Source organism: Bradysia coprophila, unplaced genomic scaffold (genome assembly GCF_014529535.1).
Source record: "Bradysia coprophila strain Holo2 unplaced genomic scaffold, BU_Bcop_v1 contig_350, whole genome shotgun sequence".
NCBI classification, from domain to species: domain Eukaryota; kingdom Metazoa; phylum Arthropoda; class Insecta; order Diptera; family Sciaridae; genus Bradysia; species Bradysia coprophila.
In genome coordinates, this window is record NW_023503608.1 from 6,450,987 (window position 1) to 6,472,566 (window position 21,580).

At 32.6% G+C, this 21,580-nt stretch overlaps 1 protein-coding gene across 10 annotated transcripts; it reads left to right on the plus strand.

Annotated features, from left to right (window-relative positions):
* The first annotated feature begins 1,210 nt into the window (after nt 1–1,210).
* Nucleotides 1,211–20,948, plus strand: LOC119080464 (PDZ and LIM domain protein 3). 10 transcript variants are annotated; one of them, XM_037188835.1, is made up of 12 exons: nt 1,267–1,429; nt 1,555–1,732; nt 6,033–6,181; nt 6,242–6,364; nt 6,423–6,615; nt 13,965–14,111; nt 14,216–14,269; nt 15,657–15,757; nt 15,957–15,995; nt 19,010–19,166; nt 19,447–19,494; nt 20,129–20,948. In XM_037188835.1, exons 2-12 carry the CDS (start codon nt 1,616–1,618, stop codon nt 20,219–20,221), a joined length of 1,221 nt encoding a protein of 406 aa, XP_037044730.1. In that variant the 5' UTR covers nt 1,267–1,429; nt 1,555–1,615; the 3' UTR covers nt 20,222–20,948. The 10 variants fall into 10 exon arrangements, 8 of the variants coding, with proteins under 8 accessions (XP_037044731.1, XP_037044738.1, XP_037044733.1 ...); XM_037188838.1 differs by having other exon boundaries at nt 1,251–1,732; nt 20,113–20,948; XM_037188836.1 differs by lacking the exon at nt 15,957–15,995 and having other exon boundaries at nt 1,211–1,732.
* Nucleotides 20,949–21,580: the final 632 nt, after the last annotated feature.

The following is a 21,580-nucleotide window of genomic DNA, read 5'->3' on the forward strand; positions in this document are numbered from 1 at the left end:
TATGCTGGCCTTTAAAACAATTCGAAATTTTTCGTGTATGTGGTGCAGTAGTTATTTTTGGGGAAAAAAATTCCAACTTTTGGAGAGTGTTTAAAATAAAATTACAATTACAGACTTGGAAGATCTGGGTGTCGTTGGGTAGGTAGTGACCTCTATTATCCATGACACCATGAACCTACCGCGGCACAACTTTCGTTGAGCTTCAATTTTGATTGAAATGTACTAGCACAAAAGTTCTGTAGAATTCCATTTTTCTTCGCGTCCATTTTAATTTTTCTTTAATTTCTTTAATTTTTCTGCAAATAAACGCAATTCTGATAAAAATCATCGTCAGAAGAAGCTTTCACATCACTCACAAAGAAAGAACCCTGTCATATTCCGTTCGTTGGGTGGTTGGAAGAAGTAAAAGATTTAATATGAAAGATTACGTTACGCGAAACAAAAGAAGTAATAGATTTAACTGTTAGATAGGGCAACTCTTGCTATTTATAAAATGGTAACATTATTTGAAGAAAACGTTTAAGCTGTTAAGCTGTTTGTAATATTATCATTTTTTAAATTCCACTACAATGTTAATGACTCAACGTTACTGTTAGTTTTCCTGCTAGAAGAAACCAAAATCTGATGTTTATGATTGCAAATGTATACTTTATGAAAATCTGTGCAATTTGGGTGTGGTAAAATCAAAATTAAAAATTAATAATTTTTGTTTCGCATTTTTTACTTCACTGTAAGTGTATACACATTCGATGTATAGATTTTACTCTGAATAGAACGCAGACGCAAAACGCATTTTCTTCTCCCTATGTGTGTGCGTTTTATTTGTTGTTGTTTTAGATTTTAATTAATCGAAGAATTAAGTGAGTGCTTGGTCTTTGTTATATATTTTCCTTAACCATCACGGTGCTCGACACGCTAAAAATAGTTTATCTGATGCGATGACAATGTGAATAAAAATACTTAAATTCACCTATATAGAATGTTGTCGATACGACACATCAGCACTATCTTTTTTTGTACAAACAGGGGTCAAGGATTAGTGTTTCAAAAACAAAATTACAGTTTAATTAGCCAACGTTTTGTGTGCTCAGGATTATTTTTTTTGTGTATTTTCTGTAGTATATATATAAACGACTATATGCGGTTAAGATGGTCGTATATGATCCCTATATGTCTGAAGAAAATCTGTTTTAATCTTAAATTTCAAATGTATTGCACTTTAATAATATAAAGTCAGTTGGTAGTATGGCATATTAAATTTAGTACTTGGATAGCTTTCAATACGTTACAATCCGGAGTTCTTGAGTTGTACGCGTGTTCGTCGTGGCTTACAGTAATAAATAAAATTTGAAATCTAAAATTGCTGCAACATATTTATTTGAACAGAAGTTTTATTATTTGCCCTGGTTCTATTCGGTCGATTATTTTGGTGTGTATTTTCACTCTGTTAATATTTCGTATACACAATTCGAAGCGAAATTATTATGAAATTATTGAATGTGTACAACATATCAGTTTATTAATAAAAATTAATTGATCTCACTGTGTTTCCAGTTTCATTAAATTTTCATTAAAATAATTTGTGTGTGACTATCAATAGTTCAATTGGGTCAAAATGGCCCCAAAATTGCACGAATTTGCAGTTCTACTTGTGAGAGACGGAAAGCAAACGCCATGGGGTATTCGTTTAGTCGGTGGAAGTGATTTGGATACGCCGCTCATTATAACCAAGGTAGGTTCTCTGTCGTAAAAATGTATTCAGCTTCGAATTTCGACTTTATTTACGTTTTTACCCGGCGAAATGACTTCAACCAAGCAAATATGATGTCTTTCGCTTTTCAATGAAGAATATCAAATTGTCCCTTACACCATGCACTCATACTAGATTTATCTTTTATTGAGAATGGAAGCATCAAAAGAACATGTTGAATAGTGAATCCTGACACGCCTATCACTTAAGTTTAGCAAATGTGGAATGGAAATGAAAGCTGTACAACTGTAGCTTCACAGATGTACATAGTCGTTATTGCCAAACTGGAATAGGAAACTTTTTATGCTATAAATAATGTTCCTTTTTTTGGTTGCAAACTGAAGGGGTATTTCATTGCAAACAAATCCTAGAAGTGAACTAACGGTCTTCCCTTTTCTCATGTTGATTGATCGCATGACTATAATTACGTTCAAAATCGATTTGCTGCCAAAGTATTTTGCACTGCTGTTATTTGATGACGTATTTAGCTATTTAACGTCACTTTTGATTATAAATTGAGAAATTATTGAAATGATATCATCAGGCCAAAAATGTTACAAAGATATTTTCTTCCATCTATTTATCGATTCATAATCAAGGTTGAGAGAGACAGACTTACAATTCCAGAAATTCCAGATTATTTTATTGAAGGCCGAAAACTCATCTCAGCAATGAAGTCAATTGAGAATGAGATTGTTATACCGGACTTAGATTTAACCTACAGACACAAAAGACTAAAATTACTTATAAATATTTCGGTAGATTAAAAATTTAGACCAACTTTTAAATGTTACGGGGGGCCGTATCTAATGCTAGTTTGTTAACAGATTTTTAATATAAACCGAATAACAGTGAGTCCGTTCTGGTAAAAATGTACGTTTATCTCTTTAGTGATTTATCAAAGCACCTAGCAGGGTAATAGAAAAAAATAAAGTAGTATTTTAATCGAAGTATGCGAAAATTTCCATACCTTTTTTAGACCCGTACGAAGTACTGGGGCCTTATAGGTTTACGCATACGTTTGTAACACGTCGAATTGGACTCCCTGAGTAAGGGGAAACCTATTGTGGTTGTCTAGAGATGCCAAATCCGCGAAAAAAAGTCCGTCTGTCCGTCTGTCTGTCTGCACGATAACTTGAGTAAAACGCATCCGATTTTGAAAATTCTTTTTTTTTCCCGTTTGGTAATGTCAAAAGACAGGCTAAGTTCGAAGATGAGTGATTTTGGATCGACCCCTCCCGAGCTGTGGCCCAATAAGTGCTTTACGGTTTTTCGAAAATATCTCCGGACATTTAAACGTTAAACTTGTAAGTGATACGTCAAATAAAAGGTATTTACAATACCGATCGACAAAAAAAAAGTTTATGGAAATCGGATAACCGACTCGTGAGTTAGACCCCTTGGTGTGGAACAGACACAGGGCGGCAAGCAGTTTTTGCTTGTAGGTCGGCCACATTTGAACATATTTCGTCTGTTTTAGCTTTATTAGATAGGTATTGACCGTACCAATCAGGGAAAATTTTTTTTATGAAATTATGTTCTCCGGAGCGTGAGCTAGGTCTCTTGGAGTGAGCTCTTATCTGGCTACTCGGAAGTACAGTGAACGTGGTGTATTTTGACAATATCTCGAGTAAATTTTGACCGAATTTCATGAATTTTTTTTTGTTTGAAAGGTATTAACGAATGTAAAGCGTCTGTACTATTTCCGGTCTCCTAACAAAATGGCTGCCGCTGCCATATTGGATTTTAGTAAAATAGAAATATCTTGGGAAAAATGATACTTAGAGAGTTTCTGTTAACATGGAAATAATTTGTTATGTGTGTGGGGTTTCAGGGATTCCATATACGGACATCTATATATACCTATATACAGCTATATTGAGCTATATACAGCTATACAGCTATATAAAGCTATATAATAGCATATATTTATCTGGGAAAGGTTTATTTATAGTGAAATATAGTTAAATATAGCGGTATATAGCTGTTTAAATAGGAATTTATGAAATTTGTCTTCGTACGGGGCTGTCTATATTGCCTCCGGCAATTTAGTTGTATATGATAACAAGGTAAAGAGTGGATAATGTAAGTGATTTAAAAGGAAGAATAGTTTTTCAGCAGAGAAGAAAATGAAGTAAGAGAAATGAAGAGTTTCACATTAAAGGCTTTTGCTACAAATAGGTTTTTCGTACGGGTCGGCGTTAGCTATGTTTTTCATAATGTCATTGCAAAATTACCATTAAGGCTGCTAATGGTATTATTGGTACCAAAATACTACTCTATTTGACGTGTCAAAGCACTGTCAAGCACCGAAGCTGACTTTGACATAGCTCAATTAGAAGGCCAAAAACACACCTGTTGACTATTTTGTAAAATTTTTTGATAGCCATTGTATGAAAAAGAATAGCCAACTTTGATCGGTTCAGTCCTCTATTTGAGTGACGGCAAAGTCAGCTTCGGTGCTAGACAGTGCGTTGGACGTGTAAAAACCTCTATTACCCTGCTAGGTGCTTTGGATTTATGATTCCATTTGTTAAATTAGTTAATAAGGTAGCCCTAACAATTCTTACGCTAGCACATATCACACAAAAAACCGTATGATGTGCTTCAGGATTTTAAGATCTGTCAAAAATATTTTTAAAAAAAATCAATCAAAAGTTTTAGAATGTTAATATGGCATATAGGTCCTGGCTCTTTTTTTTTGTTTTCCTTTTTACATCTTAAGATTTTTTAAACTGGTGTTTGATGATATATTAGCAGATTAGTAGTTGTCGGATATTTTTATTTTACTAAGAACGAAGTTTGATCTACAGATCATCTTCAAGGACGTTTGAAATGCCATTCACGTTAAAAAATTTAATACAAATGAATGAGTGAACGAACCTTAAGGCGCATAACCATTAGGCTTTACTTTCGTTGCATTCCCAACAATTTTGCACCAAAAAATTAGACGATATTGAACGATACGATAGTTAGATGTGTATAATATATGGCGAACAAGATACCGGTAATCGATAAAATACTGAATAATAGGCTGGGTCGATTTTAAAAACTTGAAAATCCACTCCTAGTGGCATGTGTAGCTTGCCAAAACTAGTCAAACTGTGGCAAAGCCTTGTAGAGGCTGAAATTGACTGAAACAAACAAAATCAACTTAATTTGAAAAAAATCGGTGCAGTCGAAGTGAAAAATGTACATTTTCTATATAAAATTGGGGGTATGTCAACTTTGAACCACCATAATATACAATAAACTTCCTCAAATTTGATTAAATATTTCTGTTAGACTTAGAATAGGTAAAAGCGACAATGATGTATATTGTCGGAATGTCTCAGATACATTACTTTATGTACTGAATATAGTCAATGTCGCTTTTTCATATGGATAATACTTTGGGCAAGTACCCGTGGCGCCCAAACAAATTGGCGCCGATACGTTTTTCTACGCCTCTGACTTATAGACAGCCCTTATATTATTTCGTACTCTGATCGTCGAAGGCTAGGACTTAAAGTTGAGCTAGGTTATAATTTTATAAAAAGTAAATAAGCTGACCTGATCCTCGTTTCATTTTAGGTCAGTTTTCAGAGCACTGGATAATTCATAAAAAATTTCATGTAAACTGTCAATTTCAGGTCAGGTTATTGGTCATATTAGGTGCAGGTCATAACTGGTTCTGATACTTCAGTAGGCCTGACCTGTTCCTAATTTTAGATGATTTAATGATACAGGAAGAAAGGTAAAGAACTAAATTTATATCCGACCAGTGTTTTCTAGCTTGGTGGACAATTTTAAAAATGTTGAACAAGTGACTGGTAATCGCTGAATTCCAAATATATCTTAGAAAAACCGACAGAAAAAAAAATAATAATTGGGTGTTAACGATCCTCTCTCAACGGCTTAGTACGCAATCGAAACAACAACGGCCACACCATTTATTTAAAAAAAAAATATTCAAAATACAAAAATTGAAATAGTTTTCACACGAAAATAGTTTTGATGAAAATCAAAGCTGTTGTTCACTGTATCTGCTCGCATGAATCTCATAATATGAAACCAAGGATAAAGAAATGAAATAAAGGTCAATGCCTCAATGTTACTATACATCTTTTACCTACGAAATCGTATGTGATTCGAATCAAGTTTTCATTCAAGGACTCAGACATTGACATTTTTTTATTGTTTACAAAATGATGTAAGGCCGCTGTGTTGCCGTAGAATTTTCATTGATAAATTTATAGTGTTTTTCACGATTAAAATTAACAGATCAACTCTTTGTTCGAAGGTTCAACTGGGAAGTCCAGCACATGGTGAATTGATGAGAGGCGACATTATAACAAAAATTTGCGATTATGATGCTAGAGACCTAACACATCTAGATGCCCAGAATCTGTTCAAATCCGCAGCTAACTCAATTCCTCTGGTCGTCCACAGGTATAGAAATTTTGTGAACCGATACCAAGAAGTTTTCATGTAAACCATTGACGTTTTTAGGGACAATAAACTGAATGCTACCCATAATATTAGTAATGGATCATCGAGATGTTCGTCTGCTGTTCCACCATACAGCCCAACAATAAATCTTTTGAGTCCAATTCACTTTGATCAACCACATAGGTATGTATTTCAGAGAGAGGTTAAACAGAGCAGGGATTCACATTTTATTTTTGATAAGGGGTCCATCACCGCTACCCACATACGGTGCGTACGAAGCTGCTCTTGAATCTCCAGTTAACACACTTCCTCACACTGAATTCCCGAAATTAAACGAATCTGGTGGCTATGTCACACCGTCGTGCTTTTCGCCAATGCCTACTCGGGACTATCAGCAAGAAGCTGCTGAAGAAACAGCGTCGATAATCAGTCAGGTTAGTACAATGTCTGCTATTTAGTTGAAATATGTTAAAGTCGAACTGAGTAGGATATAAAAAAATGTTCAAAAACTCGAATTGGTATTGCTCATCCTCGACATCAAGTCAACTATTAAGTTTCAATCTTTGATCTTCTCACCAGTTTTTTTTTTACAACGAACCTTACAACGAACAATAAGGCATCAGTATAAGATTTTTACAGCAGTGAAAGTGTATGAGCAATGAGCAACAATTAATGTATAGATTTTCTATTTGAATCATATCTAACAATCAGTTTTCGTTTCTTGTACCTACGCGTAAATACGGGTCGGATCCTTTTTACTCAGCAATACAAGTTCTTCATGTTACTATAAAGCGGTGATCTTGAAGGGCCACTAGATTTTATAAATTTGTAAAACAAAAGTTTAAGTTATCAGGTTGAAAGTACAGAAAAAGTTAGTGAAATTTAGCTACGAATTCCTGATTCCTCAGCTGAGTCACTCATACAAGCAAAAATGCTCATACGTCTTTGTCTCTATACGGTTTTTCCACTACCACGTGCATGAACTATTTCACGTGTAAACACGCTTATATTAGGCAATTCTGTGTGTATCAGTGGACCAGCTGAGAAAATTAAAAGGTGTATTCAAGTGTCTTCAAGTGTTTTGGAGTTCTACTTTCAACTATTGTGTTGGTTTAGCATATTGCCCGAAGCAAATTCATGACTAAATTGCACTGACGTCTACTGAACCCATCTTCGAACCGGAAATTTATTGACATTATCATTTTTACACTAAATGTCCTTTTATGCTGAACGTTGCATCAGTTTGTCTTGTCGCATGTTAAGTTCAGTGTCATGATAAGTCATCTGTTCTCGATAGCGACAACAAAAATAAATGATTTTCTCTAGTGTTGTCTTATAAAACCAAACTGAAGGTTAAAACTAATGAAGTAAAAGATTTAGAATGTGAGGGCCGAAGACACAATTGCAATTTTGAGTTGCTGAGATGGCAATTATTTTGAGTGTTCCATTGTAGCATATACATATACGCAGCATAATTGTGAAACTCAAAATTGCTCGTGCGTTTTCGGCCTGAAAGTATATACTTTAAACATAAAAGAAACAGATTCAGAAGCAATGCCGATGATGTGCTCGCCGTGTGAGCAATCTATAGTGTTCAGACAAATTTCGGTTTTAATTTTTTAATTTTCACTAATTTATAACTCAAATCTTGGCGAAATATTAAAATGAATATATTTTCAATTTGTGGTCGTTCCTTTGGTGCAACCTGAAAAATGCCATGACCCAAGTTATTGTAAAAATAAAAACAATTTGCAAAATGATTTAAATAAAAATCTTACACCAAACTTTTACTGGAGCAAACGTATGCCTCAGATAAATCTTGTCAGAAACGAAAAAAAAAAAATCAAAATAGTTCTCTGATTTGTTACACGCTCGTATTATACAATGTATACGACATAACATTTTGACTACGAGCAAAGAAAAAAAAAACTTTTCATCTCATTTCTCCCACCAAAAAATACTTTTCTAATACAAAATTTCCCGCATGGTTATTGAATAAAATCGTATTTTTCGCACGATATTTTTGGATTATCAAAATTTTTCAGCTGGCACTATTTCAGTTCGTGTTGGGAATTATTAAAGGATAGATCGATTTAAGAAACATTTCGTTACGGTATTTTGTTAGTAGAGAAATGATTATTGGAAAAATTATTTTTGAAATTTAAATTAAATCGATTAATTTTGCAATTCGAGTGCCTGCAATAATAATTATAACGGCATAAAATTTTATTGTTTTTATAAAAACCAATATTTAAATCGAGATTTTATTATCATTTCCGAAATGGAAAATTCATTTAATTTCTTGAACTAAATTCGATTTTATTGAAGAAATAAATTTGAGTTTTCCGTTTCGATTAAAAATTTATAATTGAAATTAAAAACAGTGAAATTTTTGGACTGAAACACGAGTGTGTGACAGGAAACTTATAAATTTTCTTAGCGACCAAAAAAGACATTAAATTTAATTATAAAAATGACTTCATACTATCGCGTAAGGAACGCATCTATGCCAACAAAATACATCGTACATCCTCATTATGCTGACGAAAATGAAGCTCAAATTGACTATCAAGTAAGACCAGTAATTAATTACACTAACTAAAAACATTTTTGAGTATAAATTCTTTGCATAATCATTTTGTTACATAATTCTGTTTAACGAGACATAATCTGTTTGGTGATGAGAAAAAATATATGAAATCATGAGAAATGAAAGGTTCAAGGTCAAAGGAAATGTTTATTCCAATGTGGAAATGCATCGTCAAAAGTAGAGACTATTTTCGTTGCAATACGATTTCTCGTTCGGCGTTATTACTTAATACACTTAATAGCCAACAAGTAGGAGTGATATTTTCAGCTTCAACAATTTTTTTTTTAAATCTACATTCAACTTGAAGAAAATGAAATGAATTTTAGATTTTGTCTGTCATGCAAAACAGAGACGAACTTAGTGGAATGACTCAGTACAATTTAGAGAACTGAATAAAATTCAATTCGATTTCAAACTATCGTGAAAACTCTGATAGCACATTGAATCATTTAATGAATTAAATGGACGCGGAAGATAGAAGCCGCTACTAGTTAATCTTATGATGATTTACTGAACGATGGCCTTGTTGTTTTTGTTGCTCTTAAAATGCGAATTTTTAACATTTTAAAATTTACTGTGCACGAAATCTAGCAATTTAAAAATAGTAAGAAAAGGTATGGTCTCAACAAAACGCGTCGTCAGCAGCAATGTCAATTCTATAAAATTTTAGACCGTCGAATAAATAAGAGCGACTGAACCGAACTCATAAAATTGTTAACGATGATGATTTTTCAACTCCTAGATTCGTCTCTGTTCAAATCTGCTGAAAACATTCTTTACAAGCACCCAGTGTCAGACTGTTAAAACCGATTCTATTTTCTACTTTTTGCGTTGGTTGGAAATTATTTCTTCTCAAATTAATGTTTTGTTTATTCGAAATATTTTTTTTTTCTCAAATGAAAATCGAAATTGAAAGACGAAAATGAAAAATTTTTATTTGAGAAATTTGTAATATGAAAAATTATTTTTCCATTAGATAATTTTGCAGGGTTTCCCCAGAGATTTTTCTTTGTTTTGTTCTTAGGACCGACAGCTTTAATGACTTAATAAAAAATGTATTTTTAGGTCATTCCTAATCTGAACCAACCTTAGAGTAATTATACCTAGAGAGGAAATTGGTACGACGAAATATGGTCCCAACATCAGTTTGTATAAGATACAAATTTCGTATAATTTTACACCAATACATGTATGCGTTTTCTTTGTATAGTTCAATTTGCCCTCTTAATTAAGAGGGCAAACACATATACCGATAAACCTTTCGTATTTGATGTTGGGACCACATATTTTACGTAATTTTGTTCGAAATTTCCTCTCTAGGTATAATAACTCTAAGGAACCAAGGCATTTCAAGCATGGTTGGCACTCAAAATAGGGTACTGAAACTAGACATTGTATCAAATAAATGTAAAACAATGTAAAAACCATTTTCACACAAAATAGTCTTCTATGATCACTGTTGCTTGAGGTGCGTTGTCTCAAACCATATTTTTATTCAATCACTCAAGATGAGCAAAAGCATTTTTAGCTATGATGTTCTATGCGCCGCGTATTGCATTATGAATTCACGTTTTTGTGAAAATTTAAGTAAGTGCTAGAGAGGGTGTTGCAAAGGCCAGAGTTCTTCGTCATAAAGATCTAATAGATCCATATCCATGTGGTGTAATTTTCAATGAATTTTCATAACAACAATTTCGCTTTACTTGATCTGTGGATACGATCTACGGGATCTACACAGTGAGCGAAAGTCAGTTGACTCCATTTGTTTTTGACCATAAAGTAAATCTTAGTCATTAGTTTTCTCATTTGACAGCGGTTGAAGAAAGAGACTTCCCTTATAAAATTGTGTGTGATTCATGTATGATTGACCATCCTATGAAGCGAATCGTGAATTATGACTCAGTCGATGCTATTGAGTAAATCGATGGTAAGAGCCTAATGAAAGTTTTAGGAAATTGATTGACATGCAAATAACATAATGACAAATTTAAGTATACAAAGGAAACAAAATTTTAAACTAGAATGGCATAAAAAGACACACCTTCCTTACGGACAGCTTTTCCTTTACATACTTAATTTTCTAAATCTTCTGCTTACGTCGCGAGCAGGTGTGAAAATGCTACCGAGAAATGAATGTCGACAATCGCATAATCTTTACCTAAATATTCTTCTCCGTTACGCTTACGCTCACGTACGACTTAAATTAGATCAAGGCTGATAGCAAATGTATAATTTTGGAATATTACACGATTTTCGTGTACTTACTCATTTCATGTTAAGGCATTTATAGTTAGAGAATCAATCTTTTATAGCGTATAGCGTCTAAGTCTATTGCTTTGTTTATTTTAAGTATCGAAATCTATTACTTCATTTGTTTTAAAAATATATTTTTCTTAATGAGACACTACAAGGAGAAGATGATTGCTTATTTTTGTCATCATTGCCCGTTTCGCGACTTCTAGAAACGTAATATATTTGTTAGAGGCTCAGTTCTTAGTTTCCCAGTTTTTTTTCGTTACTGTCGACGAGAACCGAAAGATAAATTGTAATAGTAAGCACATGTTTAAGAATCATTCAAAATTAATAATGAATGAATGAATGACGAATAATATACACAGTAAAATAAATGATGAGAAACAAGTAGTCAAACGAAATAATCGATTTGAAGTGCTAATTGCATCATTCGCTCGAACGAAACGTGGCCGCGGTCAGGTTTTAATTAAAAACAAAATAATAAAACAAATTACCGACCCAGTTTCTTTCTTGGTATACTAATAAATTTAACGAGATTTTTTATTTTGTGAGATTATCTGTACATTATGCAGCAACTACTAATAAATGTTAATCTTAGCAGATATTTTAGTAAGACGAAAACTTTATTAGCGGAATTTATAATTAGAAAAGTAGCTCAGTTTCTATTAATCATGGATTTTGAATCGATGGTCGCAGGCGGCATCCGAACAAATTCTATTGATCAGTTGAGTTTGTGCATTAAAACACGTCAACGATTTTCTCACTAATTTTTCTTTAGTGGGTGTAACATACGCCTTTCTCCGAATTTCCATAATCTCCTACTTTCCATTCCATTATTTTCGAGGAAAAGTTTATTAATTACAAACAGACGCTACTAGAGGAGGTGAGATGTTAGATAGGTTTGATAACAAAAAATTTCGACAAGAGAAGAGAAAAACAAATCAAACAAAAAAAAAGTTTTTTTTTAACGATTTTGTTTGATTTCGCAATTATAAACAACGAGCACGATATGGTTCTATTTTGGTATATCGAACACACCAGCAACATCCCACACCCGTGAGACCGAATGACGTGATACGTCATTCTCTCTTTCATTCTAATGTATTCGAAATGGTTTTTCTGCTTTCGTTAGATTAAATTAAAAATTTGAAATGAAAAATTTTCATTTATTTTTCGCATTTTCTATATCAAAAAAACGCTTAAATTTAGATCATTTAACAAGGCAACTGGTGGTCCGAGAAAATTTGACGAGCCGCCTTGTAATAAATAGTGGAAATTAATTTGTCGGTACCTTGGTCTTGATTTGTTCGGAAGGCGTTATAAGAAATATTTGATGGTTATTGTGCGATGCTGTCTCTAGTAGTTGGACAATGTAGAAGGTCCCAATTGAAGCTCTCTTGAGGGAGCTAACAATTGTTCGAGAAAGTTTTTACGATTGTAAATATCTAAGATATTGTTTTCCTTACTAGAAAAGCTATTTCCGGTATTACATCTATAAGTTCAGTTTCACTTTCAATCGGTGAAATGGTTGCAAATGTTTAAATGGTTTATCTTAATTGATTGAAAGTTGCTTACGCAAGTCGGTATAAGGATTGATGACTATGGTCCAAATGGTATCTAATGAACAGTATCATCCTCCAGATACTTAAGTCATCAGTTAAATTTACAGAAACTGCTGGTCATCTGCTATCGACAACAACAAATATATACGATAGTGTTAAAATTATTGAAGTAATAGATTTTATATCAAGCTTAGGACAACCTTGCCAACAATGAAGTAATAGATTTAATGATTTTATTGAGTAATTTCGAGTAGGATCATTGTATTTCTTAATTTTGCCAGGTTTTAGGGACATTAATACATTCATAAAATGCTTCCTATGGGTCCTATGGGTTCCACGTAAATCCATGGAAAATGTGGAAGCATATTTAATTCCATGATTAAAATTGTTTTTTTAGCTCTTCCTGTTGATTATTTGTTACGCTTATCGAACCGTCGTTTAGCATTTGAACAGATTTTAATTCCAATCAGGTTATGGGCTTGTAAACATAATATAAATCGTTGTACTGCAGTATTGAAAAACAAGAAATATTTTAACACACAAAAAACTTCCTTCTCGAGAGGAAACTACTTGAAAATATTTACGATTAAAGCCGAAAGATCTGATCGATAATCGAATGTAATTTACTTGAAAATTCTTCCCGCCCAAAACTTATCAACAAAATTCAAAATTACAAAATAAATCCTATTATGAAATCGAAATTTTTGTTGTCAATTACACCTTCAAAAATAAAATTTCGTCTCACATTATTATTAAATGAAAATAATTTTCATCTTGAAAGTTTTTTTTTTCTTTAAGAAATTACCGAACCAATTCTATAAATATCGTGGCATTGACATAGCGATGAAATGAGCAATGATGAACATGAATTCGTTTCGAACACATAAATAACATTATGATCGTGTTTATTATTATTGGTTTTTCTCTGCGCCATTACGTATAATATTTACATGCCACCGAAACTAAACCGCAAAAATAAGTAGCAATGTGTACGAATGTGGAAAGAAATATTATTTCCTTGATGGTCAATTAATGCGTCTCATCGTAAATCATTTGAATACATGCGAGTTAATTTATGGTTCTACCACTGACACTTACTGTGGTCGGGAGGACTATACCATTGATGGTTGAAAAGAATTTTGTTAAACTGCATCTTAAAATTGAATCTCGTGAAGAAGTTGTGAAGTGAGGAGATGAAGCTTTCAGTTTTGAAGCACACATTCTTCAATAATTGCACCTTCCAGCCCAGTAATAACAATCTTAGATAAATTTTTTTAACGAATTTTTACTGAGCTCCAAATGTGATGACCATAGACTACGAGACATAAGCTACGGTGTAAGATGAAAAGGATTAATTTTCTGTTTCTTTTCTTTTCAGCCGTACCGAACAACACCACTCATTTTACCAGGAGCCAAAGTTAAGAAGGACTGTACGCCAACAGAATCTTATCTCCGACACCACCCGAATCCAGCAATGCGCGGACCAGTGCATCACAGCACGGATGATATGCTAATGAAACAAAGGGTAAATTTCTAAAAATTGAAAATAATTTAGAGAAAATTCTTCAGAAAATTTTTAAGTTAAAATCAATGAAAATAAAATGTGCTACTCTATTACCAATAAATAAGGTTGCCGATACAGTATTGCATCGTGTTGTGGGAGAAGACTCGAGAAGTGGAAAGGTTCTTATCGTTTTTTTGTTCGTTAATGAATGTTTTTTTTTGGCAGATTTTTTGTAATATTTTTTTTTCTTTGAGATTTACTAAATTTACATCAAAGACTTAAACCGTACAACAAAGAAAAAGAAAGCTCATTTATCGAGTCAAATATTAGTTTTTTAAGGTCATGGAAATACTGACTTTACTTTGGAATAAATTTAAAATAAGATTAAAAACGAACCACTCACGTCATCTACAGCTCTTGCAGCTGTTTTCAATATCTTTTATTGATTCATATTCATTCAGTCGAATAAATTAGATTTACCGTCTGAAGCGGTGTGCAGATAAAAGTTAATTTGACAATAATTATTTTGTTAATGAAAGTAAAGAGAAGTGTGCTTGAAGGTATTCTGCTGAAGCCAGATTTACAGAACCAGCTAAAAAAATTTACAGAGTAACTCCTTACGCAGAAATGATATCAATCGAAATATACAATAATATAGACCTCATGTGGATTAGACGAAGCCCACATAAATGCTGCTTTGTAATAAATAAATCTTTGAAGAAAATTCAGTATTACTGAAAAGACAGAACTCATGTTCAATCATATCGTGCGACAGATAGTTGGACAAGAACATATTTTTTATATTTCTGCTTAACGAAAAATATTAAAATAGTCGTGTTTCTCAGCGATATGAGCACATCAAGAGATGAAGGGAAAAGGAGGAAGAAATTTACGTTCCCTGACCCTACTAATAAAGTGAAGAATCTAATTTATTGTTGAAAACGTATTTTCGATTTATTTGATGAATGGCTTCACCTATATTTCAGTTTTTGTTTAAAAAAAATGAACCGACGTCAATGGCTTTCACTTCTTAACGTATAGTGACGTTACTGACATTTTTTTTTTTCAAAGTATTTTTGGGTGACCATAATATCATTTCCTCACGTTTTCGTGAGGATAAGAGACGATATCACCTTCTCAAGAAAACGGTACATTCTTAAAAGACTTTGCTGCAGAACGATTTTTGGCTCAGAACAACGTTCTGCATCTATTTGCCAAAAATACCGCGGTAGAATCAACGTTATAGAAAAACTATGTTCCACCCAATTTACAGCTTTGTATAATATCCGTGTTTCGAAATCATCAATCTCACAGCGAAGAAAGGCCGAGTTATACAGCCGGTCGTCTAAATTCAAAATTATATCTTGAATTTTGTTATATTTTTCATTCATTACTAAACAAAACATTTATTGGATTCAGTGCTTGAATGTATATAAAGCAAAAAAGGAAAAAGAAAATTGTTCATCCAAATAATTTACATTTTGGCTCTTCATAATTATGTTACTACCATCCGATGAGATAAATAAACAGGAAAATTTTAACTCATTTATCGATATATTTATCTAGGTGCAACACAAGCAATTCAACTCTCCCATCGGATTGTATTCGGACAGTAACATTGAAAATACAATCAGGCAAACAGTGCCAACATCATCAGGTTCAACACCGTAAGTATTCGTTTTTCTTGAACGTTTGGTATTTAGAAGAGAGTTCCTTAAGGAAAGTAAGTGAAGGCCTTCTCGCGAATAATTTGTTTTTAAAGACAAATAAATAGTTGTGTAGAGTAGTAAGTTTAGATGAACGAGTAGACTTAAATGGATCAATAATTTATTAATTAGACAACTTCTTTTTTGAACAAAAATTTAGATCACATACGGAAAATTCTTTGCCCTCAAAAATTAATGGGTAATTACAATCACATCAGTTGTTGTTTTTTTTGTATTTTGAATCAAATTACATCCAGACAAATTTCGCTGTACAGTTTCATTATTGATTCATTCATTTTTGTAATTTACCACTGAAAATGGATTTTTTTTTGTAAAACAAAGGAAGATCTGTAGGATCTGTAGAGCTAGTCAACTGAGAAATAGATCAAACGAGCTTACACTATCAATTAGTCATAATTGTAAAGAAGGGGAAAACCTTCCAACCTTTGATATGATGTTTTCTGACTTAACATTATACCAGTACCAACGACGTTATATTTCCAAGAATTGTCTTATAGAAGAAAGTCAAGAACAATTGATCGGAGGTTCGATGGTACTTATCTCATCAGTGTAGTATGTAAGCTCTTCAAAAAATTGTAGAGTTCCGATTTGTTAATAAATGAAAAATCGCTAGCGAAAATTTCTACTAAAATCGCCGGGTCCGTTGCAATAATTAATATTAAATGTGCTTTGGTCTTAAACGATTGAGCTTCTTGTAGAGTAGATTGTGAATAATACAAATAAAATTGCACAAGCTTCATTTGATGAGATGTTTGAGTTTTTTTTTGTCCAAACACAGATTAATCTTCTCGTAATTATCCGAGACAATCAATCTCATTTTGAAGCTGGAGATTTTCTCATGTAAATGTTATCATACATATTTGAATTTGCGGTCATATTTTGAATCGCGGCACAGAAAGGGCAAATATTAGTAATCAAGCAAACTATATTTTGCACTCTGAGCTGTAGGCGTTAAATCACTCGAAAGTTTTATACACTGTTTTATACAGACATAATAACTATGCACAAGCAAATAAGTGAATGACGAGTGAAACATATACTGTCACTATTTATGGTAATGGCATAGGTAGTACTGATTGATTTGAAGAGGAACATTCTATTCATATGCAGGCCACCAAGGTTGAATTAAAAGAGGTTGACCATATATGAAAGCAGCCGTTCCTATCCTTAATTGGGTCCCTAATTTGACTTTCGAAAATGTAACCTCTCATACCTGTTTAATACTTTACTATGTCATGCTATTGCGCTAAAATTATAGAAATTGAGACTGCCTTAAGGATGATATCGCCTCCAGCTCGATTGAAACAAAAAAAAACCTTATAGAAACACAGCTACTAACAGACCCTATATTGTGACCTCTTTAGGAAACTAGCTCTGTAAAAAGACTCTCATTTCTCTCCAAAGAAAATTTTAGAAAATTTAGCTAATTTGTCCAAAGAATTTGGCTACATAATTAATCATAGAATTTTCATTGATTTATCTTTTCTGCAACAAAAACACAAAATCTTGGAGCAACAACAACAACTGCATCAACAACAGCGTTATTCCAATAAATATCCCAGCTATCAACCACAAAGTTTTAATCGACCCTCATCATCATCGAATGATTTTAACAATAATAACACTTACTACCCCCCGAACCTACAAAATCCAACATGGCGGAATTAATTTGTTTCTTGTTTATTGTGTCTTTTATCGTTATTGGTTATCCCATTATGTTATACTTCAATTTGAAACAAGCAAAATACTGAACGATTGCAATTTTTTTTCATGGTTTTTGTGTTCTTTTTTCCTAATAATTTTCTAATTTTTCATTCTTTTTTTCTCAAAATTAATTCTAGCAACAACGAAAATTTTGGTTTGCTTTTTTAATTCTGAAATTATTTTTAGATTGAACGTTTAACGGTCTTAATTTTTGAATAGAGTGGGGTCGACTAATTTTCACCCTACTTTCAACAAATCGGACTCAGATTAGCACTATTGAAAATTTTACAAAAATCGTACGGTAAACCATCCAAAATTTTTAATTTGCCTCGAGCGTAACGAAAATCTCTAAAGCTTCGACACGAACAAGTCAAACTAATTTCATTTACGGTATAGTCTTTGTTATAGCTGCTCTTCATGGAATAACATAAATGTGCAGTTCGGGTGAATTTTTCATTAACATATTTAGGCGTGTGGACAGTATCTCTATTCTCCCATAGGTTATTTTGTCATCTTTAAAGACCACACTTTATTCCGGCTATTTTTTTAATCTTTTTATTTAGTAAAGAGGAAGTAAAAGCTCAATTTTAGCATGGTAACAGTTTACATCACATTTTACGTTGAACTTTAACGGTTAAAGGTTGTGTAATAAAGTTTGTGGATTGTGGAATATATGGAAATCAAACATATTTGTAGACATTGTTACTGTGTTAAATTTCGAGCCTCCTTAATATTTTGCTATAGCCATTTCCTATCTCTATTTTGCAATAAAATTATTAATAAAACGTGTGGATTAGATGCGGACTAATTAATTTCAATAAAAAACTTGCAAGTTAGCGTCGATATTTTCTAAGATGGTCGTCCTTCGGTCTCTTCGATTATGTGGCTGACAATTGTTGATTAATTGAATTTCACCACATCTAATCCATACAACTCTGAAGTTCCTTAGTTTGAGTAGTCTAACCTAGAAAGCTCTATCAATAAAAAGAGACGGCAAGCTAATACATTGTCTCAAGGTAAAACCTAATAAAATCCTGCACTCAATGAACAAAGTGTATCGTTTTCAAACGGTCTCACGAATCTTATAATTTCAACGACCAGTACAAAAATGGAGATAAGATTCTTAATTCGATTATATACTATACCGGCGATGTTCATCAATTAGCATGATTCTTCCTTTATTGCCTCGAACGAAGTAGAAAATGTCTGTTTAATGTAAGGAAGAATTCATCGTTTATGAACGTCTCCTTTGACTAATTACTGCATCTCATTAACCATTTTTTTTAATTCACGTTAATCATCCACTGTTCTACCTTCAAAAACAACACACACAATAAAAAAAACATCCAAAATGTCAAAATTTGTTTAACATTGTCGAACCTTTTTATTTATTTTCCCCCTCTCCAACTACTACTTCTACTACCAATACTACAAACCAACAACCATCGCAAAATACCTTTTGTGTATCCGTATCAATGAACTTATCAGCTACAAGAAAACTGTTGTCTTCGATCCATCCAAAAGCGAAACCTATCGTGCATTGCAAGAGGACCAATACGGATATGGAGAACGGGTACAAGAAGTACCGATACCTGTGCAAACTAGAGTTTATCAACCAGGCGTCAATCGCTTAGTACCAGGAAAGGTAATTTGGAAAGTCACATCCAATTGCAAATAGTTACCTTCGTTATTTTCTTTTGCTGTTGCGCTATTTCTCGAAGAATTAAAGGCACAAATTCATTTCAAATGAAAGTTTACAAAAATAAAAAATCTACTACTTCAAATAGTGCTACTTTGGAATACATTGAACGAAGATATAAGTAAAAGAAAACGACTTAAGTGTACCTACTCAGAATTGGAGGACACTATTTCCATTAATTATAAAAAATTATGAATAAATTTTGTCTCTGATTTACAATATATAGAAACCACAAGCGAGCTATCCACCACCCCAACCTCAACAATACCACAACGTTAGTATATTCTGCATCTTCTTTATTAGTTTGCTTTAATTAAATTAATTCTCCTCGATTTTTTATTAATACTTTCTCTTTTGTGTGAACAACAATGATATTCTACAAAGTATACTGCTAATCATCACATTATGTTTTAAAATTTAACTGTTAAGTCGAAATTGTGCTGTTTTTCGAGTAAACTGAAGCGTTTCAAAATTTAACAGATTTTTTACCCAAAATTGTGTGATCTTAAAACACTAAATAATTTAAGAGGGATCGCCTTGAACAATCAGGTGTTCTTACTAGTAGCCAAACACACATTCATCCAGTACGTTTTAAGAAACCGACGAACTCTTCGCATTCTAATGTAAAGCAACTGGCGACGAGCAGTGCAAAACCAATGAAGTAAAAGAATTTGTGTTCAGCACAGCTAGTTAACTTAAACTAAGGCAGTAACAGATGTCCTGATCACCACACAACGCGATACGCTTGGCGTTTATAAGGGGTTAATAATAAATGGCGATTCCTCTTATAACCTTTTGGATTTTTTTAATCAATAACAGTCACATTCATAACACACCCATAATACAAAACAATTTCTATGTTGTAATTGAGCTAATATCGTTTTGAAAACAGCGCTATTTTTGAATAGGTCAACTCCATGGGCGACTCGAACGACACTATCCACCAGAGCCATTCATTCAAACGATTGATGTACAGTGTCATGGGAGAGACCGATTATTAGTGAGCTGATTTTACTGCAGGCAAAATCAGATAAAATCATTTGTGTAAATCTCAAATTAAAAAAAAAACATTACAACATTTTTTCCCTTTCGAATTTAACCCATTACTCAGTTTAAATTAGTCAAACAAAAAGTATAAAAAAAAATATTTAATTGTGTACATTTATTGCAATCGAAAAGTAGGTACAGTGCCTAAAAATATTTTAAATTTTATTTTAAGCGTGTGCGAAATGAAAGAAAAATAAAACTAAAAAAAAATAAATTTATTTTTTGAGATATTTATTTTCAACCCAAACTTTAAAAAAATAATTAAATAATTTTAGTTATTTATAGTTTGTTAATTGTATTTGTAATTTTTTTAAATTTTTATTTTCAACATTTTATTTCGATTTGATTCAGTCAGATACGAGTTATATATCGAGAGTGTCAATTCTAGTCAAAAACTAAATAAATAGAAGAAATCAAAATTTCTCTAAAATATTTAGAATTAAAAATTTTATTTAAATAAGAATCTTCTTGACGCTTAAAAATATTTCAAAAAAAGAAACTCAAAATATGAAAGCTATTTCGGATTGTTTGACGCCATTACTCCAATAAAACTTTTGCTTTAACAAGGTAAAATTGAAACGAGTTCCAGAGCGACAAACTCTGAACTGTCTAATTCAAATAATTCAATATATTTTGTTTATTTATCGAAGTTATTAAATAAAGTATGGGTAAATGTTAAAAGTGGTTTTTATTTGTTCTTATTGGAAGTGGATGGACTTGCTTAAGTGTACTGTCAATGTCATAATATAGTGCTTATTGCTTATCTACGATAATCTAAGATGTCGAATGTTATCCAGCATATATTATCAACTCGATGTAATGCAAATCAGGACCATACTTTCGGGATGAATTTGAATGCTGCGCCATAATAAATACAGTACAACTCACAATAGAATTCTCTGTGGTGACAGGGTCCATTATTGGTAAAATTTACTGAATAACTGAATTTTACCAAAATTTACCAAAGTTTACCAAATTTATGTTTTGATAAATTCACTAAATATTCGGTAATAATTTCGAAAAGAGGAGTTTAGTACTATAGACTGGTGTCTGCAGATTAAATTTATTTAACCTATCCATTGTGAATGGTTCATTGGTTCATTTAAAATAGTGCACACTACCTGTCTCGTTGTCTTAAATAATGTTTCACGGAAGGCAAGTATATCACCAATTAATATGAGTCTACATTGTAACATTTTGAAAAAATATTTGAGGTCGTGCTGTGGAAAATACAATACCTTCAATAATTGTATACCTACTTTGTCACGCTCATTTAAAAGTATAGATGTACACTTCAGGTGATCAAACACAGA